The sequence below is a fragment of the Polyergus mexicanus genome, unplaced genomic scaffold (genome assembly GCF_030449975.1).
Source record: "Polyergus mexicanus isolate NDT 795.1 unplaced genomic scaffold, iyPolMexi1.0 SCAF_5, whole genome shotgun sequence".
Lineage (NCBI taxonomy): Eukaryota > Metazoa > Arthropoda > Insecta > Hymenoptera > Formicidae > Polyergus > Polyergus mexicanus.
This window is the reverse complement of record NW_027223325.1, coordinates 3138230-3163380: the sequence shown is the minus strand read 5'-3', so window position 1 is coordinate 3163380 and position 25151 is coordinate 3138230. Positions and strand designations below refer to the sequence as shown.

Here is a 25151-nt window from a genome sequence, read left to right as displayed (position 1 = left end):
CACCTTCGATGCCCAAGTGGACTCCTAGCCACCCCCTCCCGGAACGGGGAAAGAGACAGCAGTAACAACAGAGACACCGGGAACGTCGGGAGAGGCGAAAAAGATCGTAGGGAATTTCGGTCGACTGGAGACACGACCGTCTCTTTCTACGGGACGTCCTTCGGGTCGCCTCTCCTACCGCGCCTCGTCGACGGGGTACCTCCACCACGGGGAACTATCTCGGACCCCCCACCAACCCGCGGCCGCGCTATCTCTCGACGTCCTCTCTCTCTCCATCGTCACTTGGCGAGTGTACCGCGGTATCGGTGACTACTTGGCGTCTACCCTAGTCCGTTTGCCTAGGTTTCGGCCGATCGGTACGGCGACGGTAGCCGCGCGATTCGGCACGGCGTTCTCCGTCGATCGGTCGGACTTAACGATCGGTCGATCAAACGTCGTCGCGACTACGTGTGACGGTAGTGATCTGTGTCCTGCTTGTTTCCATCATCGAAACCGCGGATCTATGATCTGCCATATGTCGATCGCGAGTATGCAGTGTCATGTCCTTGTCGTCCGAGGACCCGCTTCCCGTTGCTATCGAGTTTAATGTCCCGCAAATCGAGTTATTTCAGATAGTTCGGAGACGAGCACGGATATATAATTTACGATAATGTACTGTGGTGAGTACTATAGTGTGCAGTGAATATGCGGTAAACAATTGGTATTCGGTTCGCCAATCAATGTGCATAAATCACGCTCGAGCTATAACAAGTAAGTAATAATAAAGTGTCCCCCATTAAGAAAGAGTGATGCTAAAGAAGGAAATGGATGAAACAGAAAAGTGATCGGTTATATGTTATTGGAATAGAGGATGAGTAGAATTTAGTATCGTATATGCACTAATTAATTATATACGAAAGAGAAAAGATAATATCTAGCTATATTACAATCAAATTTATGCTCATTTTGACCTTCTCTAAAGAAATTTCTGCAGTTGCTCTAATGACGCGACGTTTTAATATAACACATACAGTATATATGTTCAAGAAATAGACAAAAGTTAAACATTTCTCGAGCGAATTTCGGTGAATAGTGTATTCTTCAAGATCCGTAAGAGATCGTATCGAGAACAATTTATCTGCAATTAGCAATAAATTATTCCCTGGTTATTACGCGTTTGTCATCTCAGAAGATCGAAGCAAACTGCAAGCGTAGGTGCGTCTTATGCGCAGTAAGCAACAAGCGTTGGTACACCTCGAAGAAGATTCGCACCAATCGCAATTGTCCAACTCCAGCAATCTGCATCTCGACAATCATCTTCAGAATTTGGTCCACGTAAGCAAAGAGCTCTCGACCGTGAAGACGAGGCCGACGACACCCGTCCTGGCGAACGACGGAGGGGGCGGCTTCTGGCTGGCCACAGTGGCCGCGGGGGCGAGTACCCCAGCCGGACTGCCCCCGCACGGGACCCATCATCCAGCCATGGACCCGACATGCGGATCCGCCGAAACTGGCTTTATCAACAGCCAGCCCTCCATGGCCGAATTCATGACGGCGTTGCCGCAATTAGCCGGGGACAGCAGCCTACAACATTCACCGGGGACCGGTGGATCCATCAGTCCTGGCGCTCATCATCCCGCATATCATACCATGATGGATCCCCACAGTGTCGCTGACCCCTCGGGTGTCAATGTTCCTGAATATCCTTGGATGAAGGAGAAGAAAACCACTAGGAAAAGTAATCAGCAGGGTAAGTCTCTTATCGAGGAGATGTCGTTGCGTCTCGTCTCAACCATCACCTAAGTACAGACAAGAAAGATTATCAAAGTCACGAGAGAAAATATTTTAATATAATAAAAATAAAAAAATATATCTTCGAATCAAAGCGCTGAATGAAATAAAGCGTATATTAATTATTACGATATATATTATATCCTTATCAAAAAATGTACAATACAAATTAAATCTGTTATTAATAATCGATAATTGAAATCTACATACAAAATATCTCTTATATAATTTAAAAAATCTTTATCTGTAAAAGATAAATAAAACATTAATTAATTAGCGATTAAGCTGATTGATAATTAAAATTATATTAACAGAACATTGTGCTAACATAAAGCTAATTTTGTGGAAAATTGACCGTTATTTACGCATCATTTTTATCGAGATCTACGATAGACGCATATTAGAAATTTGTCACGGTTATAGAATGACAAACATAAAAGTCAATTAATGGTGGCTGTTAGGATTCGGTGCGCCGTTTACAGCATTAGGAGTCTATTGGTTTCTCGCCGCTACATTGTGGCTCGCCACGGGGTGCCTACTATCCGACGGCTAATGACAGTTCCAAGCCACTCCTTTCCTACTACCGGTGGTGTACATCTGGAATGCATAATAGACTAAAACCACACATTTCCAGACATTTGCAAATATTGGAGAGCAAATTGTGATATATTGTCTCTTCCTCGAACAACGGCATTCAGAGTTCCCGATTGAAATGCAGCTGACAAAACTGCATTTCATAATTTGTACGTTTCGTTTATATTGTATATGTCTGTGTGTGCTCGTATTATATAATTATATAATATTATATTTAGATAATTTATATACAAAATTAATGTATAGTAAGAAGTACGTATTTTATTATCGCGCCCTTTGTACACATAAAAATTCATTGAGATTTTGCACAATACAAGTTTTGCGAATTACCTTCGCTACGTTAAGTCAGAGAGATATCTACAAGCATTCTCTCGTTTCTCCAATAATTTGCGTTGGCTATCGGGAGGCTATCGAGGGCCAATGAATCTGTGGAGAGTTTCGCGGTACAAATTTATTGGTCCTCGATAATCTCGCGATAGCCAACAAGTTGTTGGAAAACGAGTGCCCGCAAATATTTTTCCGACTCAACGTAGCGAAGCTTCCAGTAGATATAATTATCCTTTTTTTTTTTCCATGTAATATAATAAACGCAACGAAATAAACGGAACGCGTGGAAAATATATTTTTAGAGCACATTAATATTACACGTAAAAATTGTACGACACTCCGCGCGTCATCAACTTGCATGTATGGTATATATGATGGTACACGATCCGAAGGGTCGGTTAATTTTATGGGCCACTAGAACCCGCCAAACGTCCGGTAATCCTACGTCTTGATCCATTTATCTATTCTCGTTTCTCTTTCTTTCTCACGTTGATCTCGCGTCTACAACGGCGATTTAACGTCGCACCAGCTCGAAAACGCGGTCGGACCGTCCGCAGGACACGTCGGAAGATTAAGTGTTTGGCACGGAGGTTAACCAGCCGCTGGCCAGGCGGTAACACGCGGAATCATCTGTAAATTGAGCCCTGGACTAGCGGGAGAGAGCGTCGGGACGGCCATAACTCACATGGGGTGCCGCCACCGACGCCTCGTACACGTCGGCTCTTTGCTTTCAACTACCGTGTTATCCCTTATCGTGGACTGCCCCGGTCATCTCTTTGTGATTTGCGAGTCTATCGTACCTCTTTATAATTATATTCTTGGCGCGAAGTGAACGAAAAAAAATTGCGTCTATCAAAAAACTTAAATCTGATTATTCAGAAATGAGAGGGCGATTTAAATATTTGCATCTCTTGTAAAATACTATTACATTTTAATTATGTTCTGCAACGCAATATTGCAAAATACAATTATGAAAATTTTTTATCCGATTTATATAATGTGGTTTTATTTAACTTATGTTATTTTGCTGAAATCCTTTCTTCTTTGTTCCAAGTTGGCGTTCGTAAATTCTAATGAATTATAACCAACTGGAATATTAAACTCGTTATCCCCATTATTACGATTTTAACAGTCGAATTCGTACTAGAATGAATTTCTGCACAAGACAGCGTTATCTCCTTCGCCGTGAAAATGGTATGTGTCCTACGAAACCTTAAGTAACATCTTGTCTTTCCGTATGTGTCACCATACTGCGCGTATTAAATTTCAATCTGTTACATCTACGTGCCCTCCAGCTGAGATGTTTTAGTTCGGGGACGCCACGGATGGAACGATGAACGAGGACGAGGTCTGATTAGTTGAGTTATTTGCCAGGAGAAGAGGCGCGACACCGATGCTTCCATGCTTCGTCGGTAATTCTTGCTGGATACCTTTTCTACAAAAAAGCCACGAATCTACGAGTGTTTTTCCCGACGCCTTGTTCCAGGCGTCTCATCAGTCACGTCGCTGGGTGCTAAAGCGGAGGCGTCAGCCCAGCAGACTCCTCCAAGACGCCGATGTGTCAATTAATCCCTGCATCCCTCGGGATAGGACTAGGCTAGAAGCTGGATTATCATCATCTCCTCTCTCGTCGCTATCTTCCGCTATATCCTCCGTCTTACACCCTCCTGCGGGACGGCCATTTTCGTGGCCGAACTGCTTCTTACTAAACTATTGTCTCGGGCTACGTTTCCGCTATTAATTAATATAGCAGTGATACTTGATGCCGCTAATAGTTTCTCTTGACGCTCTTGCAAATTCGCCGAATAAAATTATCACGTAGCTTTAGACTCCATATGGACGGAGTTGAAAATGAGACGGTTATACATATAAAGGCGAAGAGTTTCTTCAGAAGAGAGCCTACGGCAAGACACAAATATAAGCGGTAAGCGGAGCGAAGCTGAGGGGGATGGCATAAAGGCTCGATAACGAAAGAAGGGTGGAAGGAATTGACTATACTCGGCGATTCCATGATATAGGTGATTGAGCGAGCGGGACTTTACCCTCCGGGGAAGAGCGCAGTACGAAAAGAACGGAGCATCTAATTTAAAGATTCATTGGCGAGTAAATCCTCGCTGAATTAGAGATAACTCTCCTAGAAAATCCCAGCTACTATGATACTCCGCAGCCCGCTGTCGCCGCGGTTATTCGTGGAAAGAAAGAGAGTCTTAAGGCGACGATATCCGTGAAAACGAATTCAATGTACGATAAGGTACGCTGGAAAAAAAAAAAAAAAAAATCTGATCATTAATTGCCATTGCTAAATATTTATCGTATTAGTATAATATATTATCATATCGATATATTTATTCATATCGATATATTTATTCATATTGATATAAAAAAGCGCATTGTTATAATAACATAATGATTACCAAATCATTGTGCAATAGCAATCTCATCAATCTTTTACTAAAAAAGTATCGTCTTTTGTCAATTAATTTGTCACAGATCAAAGGAAACATGAGACGATGTCTAGAACTTATGCATTGCGTCAAATATTTTCAAATACATGCATACATGTATTACATAATCGTCATAAAGCAGTGCTAGCGGCGGTTAATAAAGGCACGAAATGGCTATAAATATTCGACACGTTGCTTGTCTGGACCTGGCAAAACGAATTATGGAGAAGCAGAAACGCGTAGCTCTCTTTCACAGTTCGTATACAGTTTTCCCAGCTCGTTGGCGCAAACATCTGAAGGAATAACGCCGTATAAAAAAATTCCAGATTATCTTCCAAAACTGACTACGAGTACGACATTTTGCAGCTGCAGGGGATTTTAGAGCGGCAAAACGCGAGTGGTTCGCTCGTTCGCCGAGAGAGATCAAATAATAAACACGCTATAAGAAATTGATAATCGGAGATCCCATAATCGTACGCATGTTTGATCCCGGAATCTGTAGCCCGACACTAAAAGAAGTTTCCACGCTCGTTGTTACGTCAAATGGACCGCTATAAAAGCGTGGGGTTCGTATCGCTATGCTCTTTCTCTCTCTCTCTCTCTCTCTCTCTCTCTATTCTTCTTTCTTTTTCTCTCCTTCTTTTTATCATTCTCTCTCGTTCCTGTGGCAGGATTATATCGAAGTAGATCGTATACGCGTATCTGATTTTCGGGGGCGAAAAGAGAAATTCTTATATATGCTACTAACACATTCCCCAGACATAACATGCACGATGGAGATAAATAAAAATAATCTATCCATTATTAACATTAATAAAACCGTAATAAATATATATGCGTTAATATATGATCAGAAATATAATACGAGCGAATCAGGGATACTTGTGTAAAGAAAGTGAAACAGTCGCGATTTTCCACAGCGATAATAATTTTATGCAAATGTTCCAAGTTGATGCTCTCCGGAATGGCGACGATATCGTCAGATAGACATCTTTCGCCATACTTCTCGTATCTTCCCCTTTCTAGCGGGGAATAAAAGACGCGTTGTGGGGATTCCTATATCTGTTCCTCTGCACTCGTAAAAGGAAAGTAGGTGTAAAAATTTGCAGAAAGAACGCGATAACATATGCCGATAGGTTAACCATAAATCGATCGTAAAAAGAAACACTTACTTCTTATTTAAGCGTGGTATCAAGTCAAGGATAATTTGAATTGTACGTCAAGTTCAACGTACAACAGTGCGGAAAATAATTCTAACTCGTATTTTTTTAATCACTTTAATTGGAAGCGAAGTCAGCTTTCACTAAGTTTCTCTAGTTCGAGTGATATCTATATTTTTTTCTAAACAATCCTCGCGTTTCTCTGCTTCGTAATCTTTATCTCCAGTGTATATCTTTATATATATGAATGTATTTATTTGAGGGAAATATATAGAGATTTTTATTAAATATCTAGAAATAAAATGTCCTGAAAGTTTGTGTGTTTTACACACAAGCCTAGATAAATTTACTTCGCAGTTTAATAAATTACTAGACTGTTTATAAATGGCTCAAATAATAGCAGGTTCCACGATTCCGAGATGCGAATGAAAATCTGAAATGCACTTGAGCGGTGGAAGAGAGGGATGGTTAACAAATGATGAGGGCAATGATGGATGGAGACGTCGACAAGTCACGAATTTCATTTGACAATTTGAATCAAAAATTATTATCTATTTATCTATCTGCACTACGCTCCATCCTTGAATTTTAATATAATTCCGGAAAAATTCTATATAACAATATACAATATATATATATGTATACATATAATAATCTATATAAAATATTTGCGTGTGTCGAGAAGAAATAGTTTTTTTGAGTGTTTTGGACTGATATCTCTTAGGCAGTATAAATAAACTGTATCGCGATCATGATAAATTATCTACAGCCGTAACTTTCGCAAGCCATTAGATACTTCCTATCGTGAATTCGTAGATCTGGAGATACGTGACCCGGGGTAGTTGCCATATTCTTTTTGTCACTACCATCCCGGAAGAGATCTCACCCCCCGCGCTCCGCGCGTCCGCGCTTTATATTAAAAATGAACTGTCGCTTCCACTGACGACATGGACGGGTATTTGACTGTACTACCGCTTTTATTTGATAAATCGTGCCGCGACCTCCTCTCTCGGTCATCTGAATTTCTAATGCATTATTTTTCCCGGTCGAGACCATCCGCCTGGCTACATCGAGTCGCGAGGGTGAATCGCGACCGCGCCAGACGGGGATGATGGGCGGTTGAAAGAGCGATTAAGGATAAAGCGGCGGGGGGGGGGGGGGAAAGAGCGATCGGGGATAGCGGCGCGATCTTGAGCGAGGATATCTTCAAGACGCCTACTTTCTAGTAACCGCGACGATTACTATTAACATTTATCGAGTATCGCGTAATCTCGCTGAGAGAAAGCGATGGATTATTTCGACCATTCGCTTGGCACGCTTCACGTCTGATTGGAGTTTCGCCAACGTAAGGACCCTCTTTTGCTAGAAAAAGAGGGATCAACAAGTTCGCGCAACGATTTTAACGTTTCATAACACTTAATCTACTGTCTTCAATGCTACCTGTCATATTTCTCGAAGATTTGCCGCGGTCCACTTGAATTTCACTGTACTTTCTAAACGATTAATCAAGTTATAAAATAAAAAAAAAATAAAAAAAAATAAAAAGAACAAATAAATATTTTATTAGTTTTATTTTACTTCGAAATGTAAGAAATTGAGACTATGATAAGAATATAAATGTCTAATATTATTATTTTAATTTTATGCACGTATATACACTCGCGTACCCCCCCCCCCTCCTCCCCCTCTTCTTCCTGGAGTGGATCAACCAAAACCTGTTGCCTGTAATGGGCCTCACAGAGCGATAAAAAGTTTTCAACTCTACAGGAGCAAAAGCTTACATTTCTTCTTCGCCGACAGTTTAGCTTCATAATGCAAAGTCGCGAGTCATTCGATGATCAAAGTGCCGCTCTCTCTCTCTCTCTCTCTCTCTTTTTCTCCGTCTCTTACTGTTGGAGTGGGTACGCTTTCAAAAGCCATTCTGACGTTTCTTTGAGTGGCCATCGGACGTAACATCAGGACATTGACACAAGGAAGCACCGTTTTGCGAGACACAAGAGACGGTAGGACCACAGCGGTGGTATGACACGTCTTTTCTATTCGTTTTAATGACGGAGAATTGCATCCTCTTCGGATGAGCAAACTCTCCTCTGAATCATCGGGCCTTAATCTATAATTTAGCAATCTCAACAACGGAGCGCGTTAAATTATCAACAACGGATTACGCTATTCATCGCGAGAGAAACAAATCGTGTGTCTCGCAGCGAATGTAGGATTTTTTAATCGTTAAAAAGAAAAACGCAACCATCGTATCCCGAGAACTACTCCGTGAATGACCGGCGCTTTCACACTCTTGTTAATATGAAGAATTGCATTAAATTCGATTACGAATCGCTTTAGACTCGGATTTAGATTCGAAATTCCTTTTGCTAAAAATTTCACCGTTTCTCAGGTAAATATCGCATTAACACAGATTTAAAATTAACTTTGCGACAATCACGCGGACGTTTACAACCATCGTGGACTAAGTACTTTAGGGTACATTAGCCCCGAGAGCAATGGAGAGCTCACCCTACCCTATCATCTTTTCTTTCGCGAAGACAACGTACGGTTACGCTAGGGTGGACGTTGTAGGTCTAACGGAAAGAGAGAACAGGAGAAAGAGAATGAATAGGGAAGAAGGACGGAGGGGAAAATCGTCGGAAGGGAGTAGAGCTGTCTGGAGTAATTAGCTAGCCAGGCCAGGCCAATATCGCGCTGAAAGATTTTCAAATCCCCGTCGTCGAGTCGGATCCGGTCGCGACGGGAAAATCCAACCCGTGCCACTCTGTTTATAAAATGTCAGGATGCCAATAAAAAGTCATGCTACATCAAACATTGACAATAAAAGAGAGAGAGAGAGAGAGAGAGAGAGAGGGAGAGAATAAAGTAGAAAGTTTATTATCAACTTGCATAATTACCAATAAATATTCCCGGCTCCCTGTATTATTTCGGATGACTATATACGAGGGCGTTGTACGAAGAATAAAAATCCTTAGGGTGACCAAGACTTTTGAAAAGGGTTAATTTTTTCTTGAAAAGAAAGAAAAGGACAAAATTATAATATAATACTTTCTTACATAATTCTATCGATCTCGAAATAAAAATGTGAGTAAATCGCGAATCGAATGATCGTCATTTCTCAAATTTTCTTTATGTTTGTTATTATATGTTTCTATTACACAAAGAAAAGAAATCTTGCTGTCGCGATACAATCGTTACTGTTGCATATTAGATATGAAATTTTTTCCATCACAACTAATTATTTAATATTACATATGACATATGTATATCGTGTCAGAAAACTTTTCTTCTTGTATATTTTTCTTCTCTTATTGTTATATAATTTTACATGTAATTTTCTGGTATTATCAAGTTTGGTGTTAATTAGATGGATTAGAAGTCTATACAACAACAAAATGCTTCAACTTGCCTTCGTTCCTACACATCAAATGATTCGACGAGACAGATTATTCGTGCCAAGATGTGTTGCAATTTTATTTTGCTATTAATAAACAAGTATGTCTGCACTTTTGGACTGTGTCCGTAGCGCGGAAAGGTCGAATAGAATTCTCAGACTTGGCAAGATAATGGAAAGAACAATTCCGGAGAATTGGTTGTTAGTGCTCAGCTTCAATCGATTGTCAGGATGACAGTCCAAGCATGACTCGCGAATTCGTAGGAAACCTCCCGCGCGAAACTCTGTACAACGCTGGACGTGGCTGACCAGCCGGCCAACTGACGGACGGCTGACTGCCTTTCTGATTGATGATCGCTACTGGACTCTCCGCCGCCATGCATACCCTACCAACACATCCTCGCGCCGTCCTTCACGGGCGTCCACCATCCCCCGAGCGCAGAGCGCGAGTGCCAGCCTTCACCCTCTTCGTTCGCTTTGAACGCGTCGACTCATTCCCAGAATCGCGCCTCCACCATAATCTCTTTACATCGTTCGAATAACACCTTGTTCTCTCGAGCTGAGAATTTGCTCAGTAGAATCGCGAATCTCGATAAATCGTAGTTCGATCATTGGCACACGAAGGAATGTTGCTATTTGAAGCAATCAAAACGCAATCATCTGGATTTCAAAAACATGCGTGGAAAATTATTTCTGCGATAAAGAGATTTGGCAGCTTTATTTGTTAAATAATTAATCCTTATTATATCGACATTTTGTGCAACGCATATTAGTCTGTATTTCATCTTAATTTTTAATCGTAGAAAAAGTTAATATCAGAAATTGATGGAGAGCGCGCCGTCTTTTATTGATCGCATGCACGAAAAGATACTTTAGGATAAAATTGATGATTGGATTTTGAACTGTAATAGGCTGTGGGGGACAGCGGATGATTTCAAAGTGATGAAGGTGACTAAACAAAATATTGTGACTTTCGATCCGTTTATCAGATTAGTTTAATTTTTTATTTTCTAATAAAATGATTAAATAAATAAATAAAGAAATTTATTTTCTAATAAAATACTATTGATAAATGATACTAATAGCGAGAGCAATCAACACACGCGAATATAAAAAGAATTATAATTAAAAATATTTAAAGATGATAAATAATGTGATACATATAACATCTATATATCACATTGGCAAAACGCGATTTATATATTACAAAAGCAACAAGAATAAGGAAATGCCGGAGGGAAAGCCGGAAATGTCTGGTCGATTACGCGACAAGCTCGCCCGTACTATTTAACTCAATCGAACAGAATTCGCGTATGGATGACCCGACACGATCGGCGGAGGAGCAGTTACAAGTGAATGGATCCATCCCCTCGTATTCCCGCAGTACTCCCCCTCCCCCTCCCCCGCCCCCCCCCACCCCGCCCTCTCGCTCTTTCTCTCTCCCTCCTATCGCCGTGTAGCCCACTTCCTTTCATTGGGAGCAATATTTCTTTTCGTGAGTCCCCTCGTAGGGCCTTTATCTAACAAGGAGCAAATCATTTCCCTATTATTTGCTCGCTATCGCACTCTCGCTCTTCCAGACTTCCTCTTCTGGATTCGTTTTACTCGACCGAGTGTTCGGGCTCTTTATCCTTCCCACTCCCCCTTTTTTCCCCCGCTCCTGCTCTCTTCCACTTGTCGTTGCGTTTTTCGCTGTCGCTATATCTCTTGGAGACCATCCAAACCCTATCCATTGTGGTGCTTTCGTTTCACGCGCTACTTATTTTGGAGCTTCATTTCATATTTCCTCATCTATTTTCGACTCTCTTTCAAGCATTCATACATTATTTTAGAGAATATCATGGAATGCACAATGCTACGTCAAATTTTATTTTTATATTTGTGTATTGAAAAGCAATGTGGAGGATCTCTCGATATACCGTACTGAAATAAACGCTTGAGTTTCATTGTATTTATATAAAATACCTTTCATTTCAAGAAAACACTGAATAAAGTAAGCTACGCGAAACAGAGTTAGAAATTCCATTGATCAATCCTGAGAGATAACTTTTCGTTCTCGGCGTTTCTCCCTCGATTAAAGTTTGATAAACTTACCCAAATAGATTTAATACAATTTTTTTTTTTTTACAAATCTTTAAATTATATTGTAAATAATATCGTCTCTATGATATCTTTGTACAGTGTACGCGCGGGCGTGTATGTATGTATGGGTGTTTCTGTACTTTTTTCGAATTTTAAATTGAATTCGCCGATAAATTATAATTTTCTTTTAAGAAAGAAATTAAAATTTACTTTACTAATGTATTAGATTTACAACCGTAATCCAATCGTAATAAAGTTGCTCTGTACGCCCTATAGAAAGTACACGAAGCTCGTAGGAGCGAATAGGTCTCAGGCTGGTGTTCGAGTCAGACTAAAGGGGTGGCCAGTGGTCGGTTTAAACAATTATCACGAGGGTTGACCGCGTGCACGAGTCGACACGGGTGGTAAATTATTACACGCGGGGTTGCTTAGGACGTACTGGACTTTAGAACTCTAGAGTTCAGACTACATTAGCGCGCCATTATCACTAAAGAGTAATCTCTTTCAAAAGTCGGACGTATTTAAAATATAGAAAAGAAATATAATATCTTTTGAGCCTAATATTTTTATTCGATTCGATATACATATGCAATATACGTGTGAAATAACAATTACTCATCTATTCGAACGTGCGATAAAATTCATAATTTTTCACCGACGATTTTTTACGCTTAAATTACATTGTTGCTGCTAAATCCTTACGCGTGTCGAGATCGTCTCCGATACAAATACCACACGCTGCTATTTGCCATGTTACCGAAGCGCGTTACGTAAGAATCGCACGGAGAGGAGCGCTCGTAAATCTGGTCGCGCTAGAGAAGACCTGTATCCCGTGATAAAGGGTAAGACACGGGGCGAGAGTGTCCTTTATAGCATTGTTAACAACTAATGTATGCGGCACGGATCCCTGAACCCTCCCGCATTTAACATTCTTTAACATTATTATACACATGGCGCCCGTCTGAGTATTCTCCACGTATCCGTTCCCTCCCCCTATCCCCATCGTTCTCCCTCCCGAGAGCTCTCCGGACCCTTCGTGCCCTCCGGGGCCGATTTTTGTCAGTTTTATTTAACTGCAACCACGGAATCCCTTTTCCACCCCTTTCCCGCTTTCTTTCTCCGTTCGCACCTTTTATATCTTCGAGACGAGGCGCTCTTTCTCTTTCTCTTCCGTACCTTAAGATGCCGGGCACGTTTTAGGACTTACGATCAGCGCCGTAATTTCGACGAACAAGTGCCGCTTACTACTTTTTGATGCGAATTTAGGTACGCGCAACACGAGAGAGACTTGGAAATAATATATCCCATAAATAATCTAACAAACGTTATAAATTCTAGGTATAGTCAATAATAATTTTAAATAGAAGTTTCTTTCGCGATTTGGATATTTTGTGCTACATTTATGGTTTCGTAAAAAAATATATGGAGAATGAAAAAAAGGAAAAACGTGGCGAATCAAGAAGAATCGCGCGCACACCGTTACCTGACGCGTTCTTATTCTGATTATGAGATGATAGTTATTTCCCTCTTTCGCCGATTAATTAATCGTCACGTTCAGCGGAAATTGATAATTAAAACTGCTTTCGAAACGGTTCTTTTGGCGTTTCGCTGTAAGTCAATCACGTGATTTTGTAATTACCTGAAATGCCCGGCGTAACCGGTACAACGAACGTTCTTAAGAAATTCGTGTAATTAATAATCCGCAACGTCGTGGTAAAGCGAGGAAAAAAAAAAATCAGAGAAGGAAACCTCACGGTGCCGCTGGGTCGAGACTAATTAAAGGTAACTCGTAATATTAGTAAATTTATTGCCGGCTGCGTATAAACGTCACTTCCTATTGGCCGTGCGAACGGCCTGATGCATGTTTAGAACCAAACCTCCCTTTCGGTAGATGTTTTCCTCGGTTAATTCGAATAATCGGCAAGATTTCTGTTCATTCGTTACGTCAGGCGCGATAATTCATTTAAACGCGATTAATGAAGCGTATGCTCTCGGCTTTGTTTTGCTGTCATATACGCGGGTGGTAAAAGCAGAATTTCGACGAATTACGCATTACGCATAATTTTTACTCGTGAAAAATACATATGTAACTTTTACAGTATCGAGCTACTTAATATACTGGCGCATTATTGAAAATCTTATTTAATCTCTTTCCTTTTTCATCCTTTCTTTTCCATCTTTTCACTCAATGCAATCACGATAAAACGCAATTATTTGATTTCTTATATCGAGAGAAGAGAATGTTGATGATTAAATTTTCAATCGGAATTATTTAAATAAAATATAATTCGAAAATTAATTCGAAAACTACATTGGTGCTTATATAGCTCACTTATGATACGGAAAACGAGAGTAATACGCGACACTATAGTCAATAGATGATATAGCCAAACACGTTTATAAGTACGATACGTATAAACGCAGGAATTTGGAAAAGAAAACGGCGTGCACAAATTGCTCGCAGTTATCGACCATGCTCCTCTTTTCAGACGTGAGTCGAGCCAGCTGACAGACGCCTAATTACCGCGATATTGATCCGTCGAAACACATCGCGTACGATTCTTCACTCTCTCTCTCTCTCTCTCTCTCTCTCTCTCTCTCGAACGCGACCACGCACGAAATACGTCGCCAACGTTAGCCGATGTCGTTGCGTAATATATTTATATTGATGTAATAATATAATTAGATAATCGATATCTCTTCTACATATATTTATATAAAATATACGAAATTAATTTACTGGCAAGTTATCAATCGTTTTATTAAAATACGCGGAAATAAATATACATAATATCGTATAAAAAAAAAATTCATATTTAAATTCTAGTAATAATCATTACGATGAGTATTGATCCGAATGGAAGTACACATTATCATCGACGGTACGTATATTAGAAAACTTACGGTTTTATGTTCCTCCATATGTATACAACTCTTTAAACCAATATCTATAATTAAATGCTCGGTTATATAGGATATACCTTACGATTCTATCGATGAATTGGCGATTAAATATTGTAATAAGCATTTTTCGATAACGTCCATTAATCGAGATAAAGAAAAGTACATTATTTACACAAAACTGTAATAATGTATAATAATTAAAGGAAACATTGAACAAAGACGAAGTGGGACATGAAAAACATGGCATCGCCATGGAATTGCCGTTGTCACGTAACGAGGAAATTTTTTCCAAGTATTCGGTCAGAATATCAAGGAGATACGAGATTTACGAAGCAAGCGGTAAGGAAGGGGGCGAAGGGGGGAGGGAGGCGAGGGGAGGAGGGGGGAGGAGGTTGCGGAAGATGAAAGAAGTAGAGGGACACCAGCTCTCTTGTTTTCTGTCGCGACGGTTTACGTGGACGTTGGGGTAAGCCGCGAAGGATTTAAAATTTGTAAAGATTAAAATAAACTTTTTATCCGGCTGCGCGACTTCTCGGTCCCCAGAGGGGGCGGAGGGATTTCGGAGACGTACGGCGGCAGACAAGAAGCTTGCTCCGGGACAAGAAGCTCCGGGAAGAGCTCGGAAAAAGGCGGTCGTAACGCGAATGGAGGATGTAATGAGAATCTCTCAACTCGAACCATAATTCAAAAAATTGTTGAAGGATTCCATGTTCCGCGCGCGCGCGAATTGTCGTGAAATTAGTTTCGAATTCGCTTCTCGGTAAGAATAAGAGAGGGAGAGAGAGAGAGAGAGAGAGATCACTCGCTGAAAGCGATAGAAGTATCTACAAATATTTACGACGACAAAACTAAAATACTAATGTTTTATTTCATAAAATATTAATGTTTAATTTTCTCCGTTTACGCATGCGCCCTCCTATCGCATACACTCCCTAAGAATCTTAATATCCTTGCTAATTTAACAGAGTATCGCGCGCACGTACGTATAGTCCCGATTTATTTTTATCCTCAATTTGCCACGTGATGAAGAACCGGAGATAATTGATCCGGGAAAATCAGGAACCGTTATGTATTTTAATCATCGCTGGATTATTTTAATCACATTAGTGTTCGAACGTCGGGGCACATCGACATCTCCTTACGAAAAGGTGTGCGCTCACAAAATCAATCTCGCATCTAATGGAAAGATGGCTTTTCATCCCTTCCCCTGGAGACCACTCCCGTTTCGCCCTAAGCTTTAAGTATCACTGCTCTCTTTAGCAGCCGCTCTCTTTCTGATACGATACTATAGTTATAAAGATTCGTAACATGATTATTTTTTCACGACGCATATCGTATCAGGAGTTGCGCTCAACTTATAATCAGTCTGTCGCGTTCATTGCATAAAATATTTTCTTAGCGAACGTTCACTTTGATGGTTTTTTTCAGATATCACTCTGTCCTCAAAGAACATTAAAAGTATCTATAAAACTAGGCATAATATACTTCGTATATTAACGACACTACAAATCATACATTTGGACATTGATATTCAATCCGCGAGTTAAGATAATGAAGATATGCACGTTGCAAATTGGTTTCCTTCGTTATATAACCCATTATTTAAATTGCATGTGAGATTAGTAATCATATAGGAAAAATCACGCATAGCAAAATGCTAAATGCGAGTTGTACAACATAGTCTAAGAATATATGCGCGAATATAATTGCGGAATTAACCCTAGCCAATCTCGCGAACCGCGAAGTAAAATACTAGTTGGCTTGGTTGTGTTAGACAATCGCACTTATATATCTTATTGCATGATTACTGAGATTTGCATCATAGCTAAGCGCATGCTAAACAGATTTGTAACAGTTAAAAACGAGATGTTCTCTTTCTCTCTCTGCATCTTACAAATATATATTCACGAAATAAATATTTTATAAAATTGTCATAAATATTATATCGGGTATGCTGGATCATGTCTAATCGACGTCGGACTTCCAAGGCGAACGATGATGGTTGTCACAAAGTGTCGCGCGCGAGTCACTTTATTATGAAATAACAATTATATAGAGAGCCATCAGATAAAGATATCATTAATCAAAGATCGTATCCCTCCAATTACGACTCATGCTACTGCAACTTTTGCGAGCATCAACTTTTGAACGCCAGGCCTCGCACCTTTGTAACATAATCTTTTATCGCGAATCAAGAGTGAGCGGCGAAACCCGCCGCTCGTTCGTGCGTCGATCGTGCGCGAAGAAGTTGGAGCGTGTGCACCATCGCACCAGCCCGATGATTGCAGGTTGCACCGGCACGCCTTCTGATGTATATTCAGCCAGTCTGAACCACGCATATACGTGCGTCTTGCCGTTCTTTCACCGCGGGAGAGATCCCTACGTCCAATTTTCTTGCACGAAGGTCCACTTGCCGTCGCGCCCACCATAATCACAGGTTGGCGAACCTGTGCACGGCCGCAACATGGCCGCCGCGGTCGGTGCGGAGCACCGACGTTGCCGTGTCTTCGGCATCAGCAGCACCAAGCTAGCGCACAGCGACGGCTCGCGGTGTTGCCAGCAACTTTTTTCGAACACGCAAATCTTCGTGCCGCTTTTATATCTTTTTCCTACCATCATCCCGTTCTTCCATTCTTGTATTTCTATCCTTTTTTTATCCTTCCTCTCCTTTCCTCCTTCCCTTCCTCCCGCACCGGTCTCCTTTTCTTCTTGTCTGCTCTACAATGCCAGCTAGCTCGGCGACTCCTCTCTTTTTCCGTCATTACAACAAGATGATTATATATATAAAAAGTTATGCTAATATCTCGAGTGCTATTATGCTAGACAAGAACAGAGTCGAACAGATACAAACATACGATCATGAATCAAAGCAACCAAATATATTGTCTTATTACGTCATCACGTTGATGAATACGAATTTCAAATTCAAATATCAATGGCTCAAATTGTGATAGTGTATCAATGTCCTAAATCGTCGCGGTACAAGAATCAATTCCTTCGGATAATAGCCCTATCAGCAAGCGAGATAGCCACTTGAACGAAACGATGGGGGGTTCCAGCCGAACTGGAACAAGGAAGGTACGAAATATTTTGTGGCCGTGTGGTCGGCCGCGGTTCTTGTTTTGCTCACTGTTAATTGATTATAGCTCGTATCCAGCGCAGAGGCCGCAACCCCCGACAACCCACCAAAACCAAAGCTGCCGAGAGAGCCCTTCCTATACCAGCCATTCCACTTCGACTCCCTTCATTCTGGTTCTCGGTGCGTTTAGTTTTGTTCGTTGCCCTCCTTTCCCTCCCCCTCCTCACCTTGCGCCCGGGTCCGTACTACGTCTTGCTGTAAATCTGTAATGAGCCACAGTTTATGCCGATTCCACGTTTTCGAGTCCTCTCTCCCTCCTCGCTTATCCCACAAATTACCCGATGGTGCATTAAATACCTACTTTATTTTTACGCGATGAATAATTCCTTCGTCGCTGCAAACAAGCACAGAATATTCTGACGTAAATTTTTATTACTACCGTTTTCAATATTCATTTAATCAAATTTGCAAAGCGGAAATTTTATTTCTTCAATTCATTTGTAAAAATCGAGTTATTTTAAAAAGGTTATGTGTAAAATTTGATTAATTTCATTCAAAAAATTGCAAGGCTTACAAGCATGTAAGGCTTGATGTCATTTTTAATAAGATATTAAGATTGCTGTATTTTAAAGTAGATTGTTTCCCAGAATCCTCAGATTTGTAACGTTCGGTGCGCGGTTAAAAAACGTCCGAAAGAGTCCGAAATGATCAAAAAGTTATCGATCACAGTAACCTTCCTCACTGACCCGCCGTCTACCTGTTTCGGACACGTCAAAGCGCGGATATAGAACCGGCTGTCTTCTCGTTTGTTTCAAATTCTCGTCACTCATTTTTCATACGTTTACACCGCTGATGCCGCCGCCGCAGGTTTCTCTCGATACTAAAAGAACGAGAAGCAGAATGAGAGAGAGAGAGAGAGAGAGAGATAAAAGGATGGTTAAAGGGGCGAGATGGAGAGAAGAGAGGAAGAAGCTGAGGACGAAACGAAGAGAGGTAATCGTTCTCTTCTCCTCGCCGTTCAAAGTGTTGGTTCTTTCCGCCCTTTGTTCTTCCTCTCGCAAGTTTTCTTCCTCCAGGCGTACACTCGGGGGGTGGAAACAAAAGACAAATTACAGAGACGCCCGTCATGTGACCCTTCCCACCTGTCTATAAACGACCTGGTCCAGTCTAGAGAAAACGAGAGCGCATCGAAGGCGGGAGGGAAATCCATGATCCGGACGACGGAATGTCGCGTGTAAACTACTTCTGGACATTGAAGATGCACTTTTTCCACGGCCGTCTTCAACGGCCATGTTTCTCTAAGACACCGTTTCTTTATTGCTCGTTACTCTTTTACGATAATATCTGCGGATTAATCGTAAGTGTGTGTGTGTGTGTGTGTGTGTGTGCAACGGGATAATACAAAAATTAAGAAAGCGGAGAGCATGAGAGTTTCACCAGCTGTTCGTCTAAACATTCCAATATCGCGAAGAATGAAAGGGACATGGATCGGAACTGAACAATGGCTTGCGTGAGGATCGCTTCTACTCCTATTTTCTTTAATTATCGTTTTATATGACTAAAAGTTTCGACGCAAAATATCTGTGAATGTCAGAGCATGTATCATGAATATGAGGTATTACATTTTCAATAGACAGAATTTTATATTGCGTATAATTTCTTACGACAAACAATATCGTTAGCTTCATCGCTGCGTTATATCTTCAAATTAATGTCAAGGAGAAGCGTAAAACCGAAAATATTATGTTGAAACTTATGTAACCTTTCACGAAAATGTTTATAATGTTCTCATTCATATCGAACATATTAATAATGAATAATATCTAACTCTTAGAATAATATGAAAATATTATATAGAAACTTACCACACACGCGCATATCGCGTATAAAAAGAAATAAAATGCAAAATAATAAATAGAAAATTTTACTAAAATACATACTCCGAATAAATCATTGCTTTCAACTCAGTTTCCACATTCTATCAGATTTCTTATAATGGCTGTCCCATTCACAATAAAACGTATGTTGCGTATTTCGTATGTTGATTTAAGTTTTGTTTGATAAAAAGTTTGCACATTTAAATTAACACGTTTTTTTAAAGAAGTAACGGAATGTTATCGCATATTTGAAAGCTCACTCATTAAGTTATGTTTCATCAAAAGGATACATTGTCGAGTGTAAACTCGTACTTACGTTCTGTACATCTACGAGAACCCGCGAAGCGACGGCTGTCAGGTTTGTCACGGACATCAGCATCTGCTCCATCGACAATTAACAAACTATTACATTATAACAAGCCCGTTATTTTAATATCGCTTTTACATATTATTGCTTCTTCACTATTTTGTCACTATCTCATTGCTAATAAAATTGGCGATTTTATCGTCAATAAAAGCAAATTGATTATTATGAAAATAATGAAATAAGATTCTGGCTATATAAATTATAAGAAAGAATAAATTTAATAATTAAAAATTATTTAAGAATAATTAAAAATTATTTAAGAAATAGAATAAATTTTGAACTATTATTAATTATTATCGTTCTGCGATTTTATATTTTGTAATCGATCAATTAATTTTACATATATACAGACATTGTCTCAAGTATAGAATTAACTCTTTTAGATAGAATTCAATATATTAATTTTTAAATATGTTAATACACATTACAGAAAAAAATTTGTATTCAATAATATTGATATTAATAATAGTATATATTTATTCATCTAAAGCTATTTTAAACTGTTATTTATGTTTTTTTTTTTTAATGGAATTTATGCACATTAAAAGATTTTTAATAATGCTTTTTATAAATTATTTGTGTAGTAGCAATCTTTCAACCGGATGAGACCAAGTAGACGAGGCTTTCTAACAGCGTGATATACGAAAATACAAATTCTATTTTCGTATTCTAGCGTTCTCACCTCGCACACACGATCCTGTCGGGTCGCGCTCTTCATTTTGACTTCGCCTTGACAGTTCGTCATCCGCTACATCGTCTCGCAAGAACGAGAAGCTCGCTAGTAACGCCGACACATTTTTGCGTCCGGTCTCAGAAAAAGTTTCCGTTACAAAGCAGAAATGTCTGTCACTAATTTAAATTAGCAAGAAATAATGATATTGTAACGTTATTTTATTCACAAACACGAGCGAGCAATATTTGATTACTGTCAGCGAGATAACTGGTATTTTATAAAAGCTGCCTTTCTCTAAAAATACTTTAAATATTTAATATATATATCGGATAGTTATTTGCCACCCCAATATTACTCTGCATTCATCGTCGGATTGAATTAAACTCCTGGAACGATTGAACAGATACAGGGCGTGGAATGGAGTTTGATCGACAGTTTCGTCCAACCAATCGCAAGACCGAAATGCTGATGAGGCCCACGTCAATCATGCGATACTTTCATCTCACCACCGTCGCCCTCGTCCTGTGGAAACTCCACGTGCAGGATTTGCTAGGTTCAAAGCTTACTACATCTTCAGTCTACACCCTTCTCCCTCGTCCCTATGAGTATCCTCTCTCTCCCCCCCCTTCTCGTTCTCTCTCTCTTTCTTTCTCCCATTCTTCCATCTCATTCTAACCATCTCTATCACGTATCCTCTCCAATCTTTTTCAGTCACTACATCCTCCTCTTTTTACCTTTCGTCTTCTTTACGTCCCTTTCCCTCTGTTTCGTTCAATCATTCTCTTTCTCTTTCTCCTTTAACCCCTGACGACTCATCCTACTGTCGAACCACCCCTCAGGCACCCCACATCCGCTCGCACGCTATGGGGTAGTTTAGCATCTCGGCCCTACGAAACGAACCATCTCCCTCCTCTCCCTTCGCTGTCTCCCTTTGCCCAAACTGCGTCACGGCGTATCGGTTTTTTTTTCTTCTCTCGCGATACGGCGACGCGTAAAAAAGTGTAACACCCTTGTGATCCTTGATAAAAAAGAAAGAAAAAAAAAACTCTCGAAATCCAGATGGCCAGTGACCGATGGAATAAAATATTGGCGTGAAATAGCTTTTTCATTGAATGTCCGCTTAAGGTCTTCCTCTTACGTTCTTAGATCATAGAATATCGAACAGTTCAAACTATTTAGATGGATGGAGGAGTATACGAGGTTTTTCCAAAGATCCATGATAAAGTATACATTGTTCCTAGAGAATTTGTCAGGACACGTCTTGTAAACAACGCAAGCCAGCGGAGAGCCATCAAGTTTGATTGAAATATTACTCCTCCGGGGCGTGCGGCGAATTCTCGTAATTATGATAGGCGACTATTAATAATTGTTTACGGCAGTTGGGTAGAAATTACTCTTACGTCACATACCTCGACAAAAGACCGTGAGATACTTGGTCGCTACTTTCTAGATCGGATCTGCCCCCGAATACACGTATAAGCCGCGATTTCTTCCTTGCATCACCTCTCTCTTTCTCTCTTCACCGCTTTCGCATCTTCCCGATCCCGCGTGGCATTCCTCTTGTTATCGCGGAACAAGTTTCTTGTCCGATAACAATTAGGAGGTGTTTCGTATCGACATGGAATAGCGCTGGGTGGGAAACTTGCCCAAAAGTTTCTAAGGAGCCCAGTAACTCGCCGGAACAAGAATAGGCCTTTTCGCCCTGCGGGAATCTTCGCTTATGCATTGTTAAGGATGTCATGTCGCAACCACCTTCGCTCCCTATCTCCCTCTCTCTTTCTCTCTCTATAGTGCGCTTAGGTTGCTTAAATGATCATTAATTAGAATACCATTTACTTCGCGTAAGAGACAAAAAGAGAGCATCGTTACGGTAAAGGCGACACGAATATCGGAGCGTAAAAGCTTCAACGTGTTACAAGATATAAGATATTAAAATAAATCGTTTATACAATATGCTTTTCTTCGCCGTAAACATGTTTACGGTATTTGTAAAATATTTAAACATGCAATATCTTGTCTGAAATACGAAAATAAGGCAGTTACCGAATTGATTCTGTACTTGAGAAAATGTGTGCGTTATATTATTCTAAATTTAATATAATTACGTCGATTGTGAGAGATGGATCGAGTGGATTTTTTTATTTTACAGAGAATGGCTTGCCAAGAAGATTGCGAACGGCCTACACGAATACCCAACTTCTCGAGCTGGAAAAAGAGTTTCATTTCAACAAATATCTTTGTCGACCGCGAAGGATAGAGATCGCAGCATCACTGGATCTTACAGAGAGACAGGTAACAGATAAAATCAAACAATGCTACAAAAAAACAAATTATCCATTATATCTTTCATTCCAATTTGAGATATATTATATCTGTATTTAAAATATTTTCATGTAGCTTTTTTCACGTTTTTTTCAACTTTTAAAAGATTGTAAAGCGTTTCTCTTTCATCTCTCTCTGGTATAATTATCTATATAATTTTAGTTATTTACTTTTCGGATGTAAAAAGTAATTAATTAAATAAATATCATTATCATTGTAACAGGTGAAGGTTTGGTTTCAAAATCGACGAATGAAACACAAACGGCAGACACTCAGCAAGGAAGATGGCGACGAGAAGGACGGTTCCACATCGGATGGCATGGAGAAATCTAAAGGCGACAAAATGTTATCTCCTGATAACGACGAGAAGAAGAGCTGTCATAACTGTGATATTTCGGGTGTAAGCGATGTCGGTAGTACTCTTACCGGCGACGTTACCGATCTAGGTTCTTCTGGCCGAAGAAGCAGCAACAACAACAACACACCTGGCGCGACCAATAACAATAACAATAATAACAGTAATACTGGTTTCAACACGAATAGCAATGGTGCCAGTAGCGTCGGCAGCACCAACAGCGTGTCTAGCTCGTTTGAGAAGATGATGGTGGACGACGATTCAAGGTCGCAAGATGGGAGCGAAGTGACATCACCGAGCGTGACGAAAAAATTGTCGGGCGAGGTGAGAGTGAAGGTCGAGAGCGATCATAAAAGTCCAAACACCGCGAAGCAGCAGCAGCAGCAACAGCAAATATCGGTGAGCAAGAAATCGCCATCGGCCAGCGGGAAGGACATGTGCTCGGTTAACAGTAACGGCGTATTATTGGCCATGCCGGACTCGACGGTCAGCACGCCGGTTCTGCCCGGTCAGAATTCCACGAGAAGTTTGACGCCCTCCTCGACACCCGGCACCCCCGTCTCCGTCCAGCTTCAGCAAGGTAGCCCCCTTGGTATCCAACAGACGACTCACGCGGCCTACATGCAGAGACCGCGTAGCTCACCGTCCTCCACGACCGCGTTGCCGGCGCCAATATTGCATCCCTCCGCAAATCCAGGCACGATGTCGCCTCACGGCGGTCGAGGCATCTCGGGCAATCAGCAGGCGCACTTCCAGCAGCAAGGTGTCTATCAGTCGACGCCGGCTGTCGATTATCGGAATGGCCTGCCCACCAACAGGCAGAACATACCTACAGCGACGCAACAGACACAGTCACAGAATAGTTACTGCTCCCGGGACGCGTATCAGCAACCAAGAATCTCTTATCCGAGTGAGGTGAACTCTCTGTACGTCAGACAGAACCAGTCGGTGGGCTCGAGAATGGCGCATCACACCCGAACGACAACGGGCGCGACATCGAGGTCGATGTACGGCGCCGCCAATATGCAGCAGTTTCATCAGCAGCAGGTGCAGTATGGCAGCACCGGGGAGTACAATGGGTATCCGCAAGCCGGGCCACCCTATCACGCTTATCACCGAGGTATGCAGAGCGCCACCAACGCCTATGGCACTGGTCAGGGATATTCGGCGACGCAGAACGAGCAGGGCACAAACGACGGCTACATGACACCCGGATCTTACTCGGGTTACTCGACCAGCGGCAGTTATCATAGCGGGACTGGCGAGAATCTGGCGACGCACGGCCATGCCGTCGTGCCCGGTCAGCATGGCTATTTCAACGACATCCAGCAGCAACAGCAGCATCCGCAGCAACATACCGCCGAGAGCTACGTCACTCATCAACCGCCGATGCATCCCAGTTCGGGCGACTATCGGCCAAGCGGCAGCAAGTGTCATCCGGGCGCATATTACGAGCAGACCGGTCAGCTACACGTTCATCAGGGAGGGGAGGCGTCCAACATCCCTAACAGCTACGTTTCATCCCCCGATCCGTTCCCGGCACCCGGTATGACGACGACCGCGACGGCGATCGCGGCCGCCACCGCGGCGGTTATCACGCCACCCGGGAGCACCGGGCAGACCGACAGTAACAACGAATCCTACGGCAATTACGGCAATTTCTACGGCGATCCGGTGCATTCGGCTCCGACAGCGGCACCGCCGCCACCATCCGCTGACAACAGTAATAGCTCGTCCGACTTCAACTTTCTGAGCAATCTGGCGAATGATTTCGCGCCCGAGTACTATCAGCTCAGCTGA

At 41.3% G+C, this 25151-nt stretch overlaps 1 protein-coding gene across 1 annotated transcript; it reads left to right on the top strand.

Annotated features, from left to right (window-relative positions):
• Positions 1 to 1203: 1203 nt before the first annotated feature.
• On the top strand, positions 1204 to 25151 carry LOC138933471 (homeotic protein proboscipedia-like). Its single transcript, XM_070296196.1, has 3 exons — positions 1204 to 1729; positions 22824 to 22966; positions 23220 to 25151. The coding sequence occupies exons 1-3, from the start codon at positions 1204 to 1206 to the stop codon at positions 25149 to 25151; spliced, it is 2601 nt and encodes an 866-aa protein (XP_070152297.1).

Bases quoted from the DNA above. Each gene is read 5' to 3' on its own strand.
- LOC138933471 (XM_070296196.1), top strand. From the start codon at position 1,204: ATGCGCAGTAAGCAACAAGCGTTGGTACACCTCGAAGAAGATTCGCAC. The intron at 1,730-22,823 runs GTAAGTCTCTTA...TTTATTTTACAG, and splicing joins TAGGAAAAGTAATCAGCAGG to AGAATGGCTTGCCAAGAAGA. The intron at 22,967-23,219 runs GTAACAGATAAA...TCATTGTAACAG, and splicing joins TGGATCTTACAGAGAGACAG to GTGAAGGTTTGGTTTCAAAA.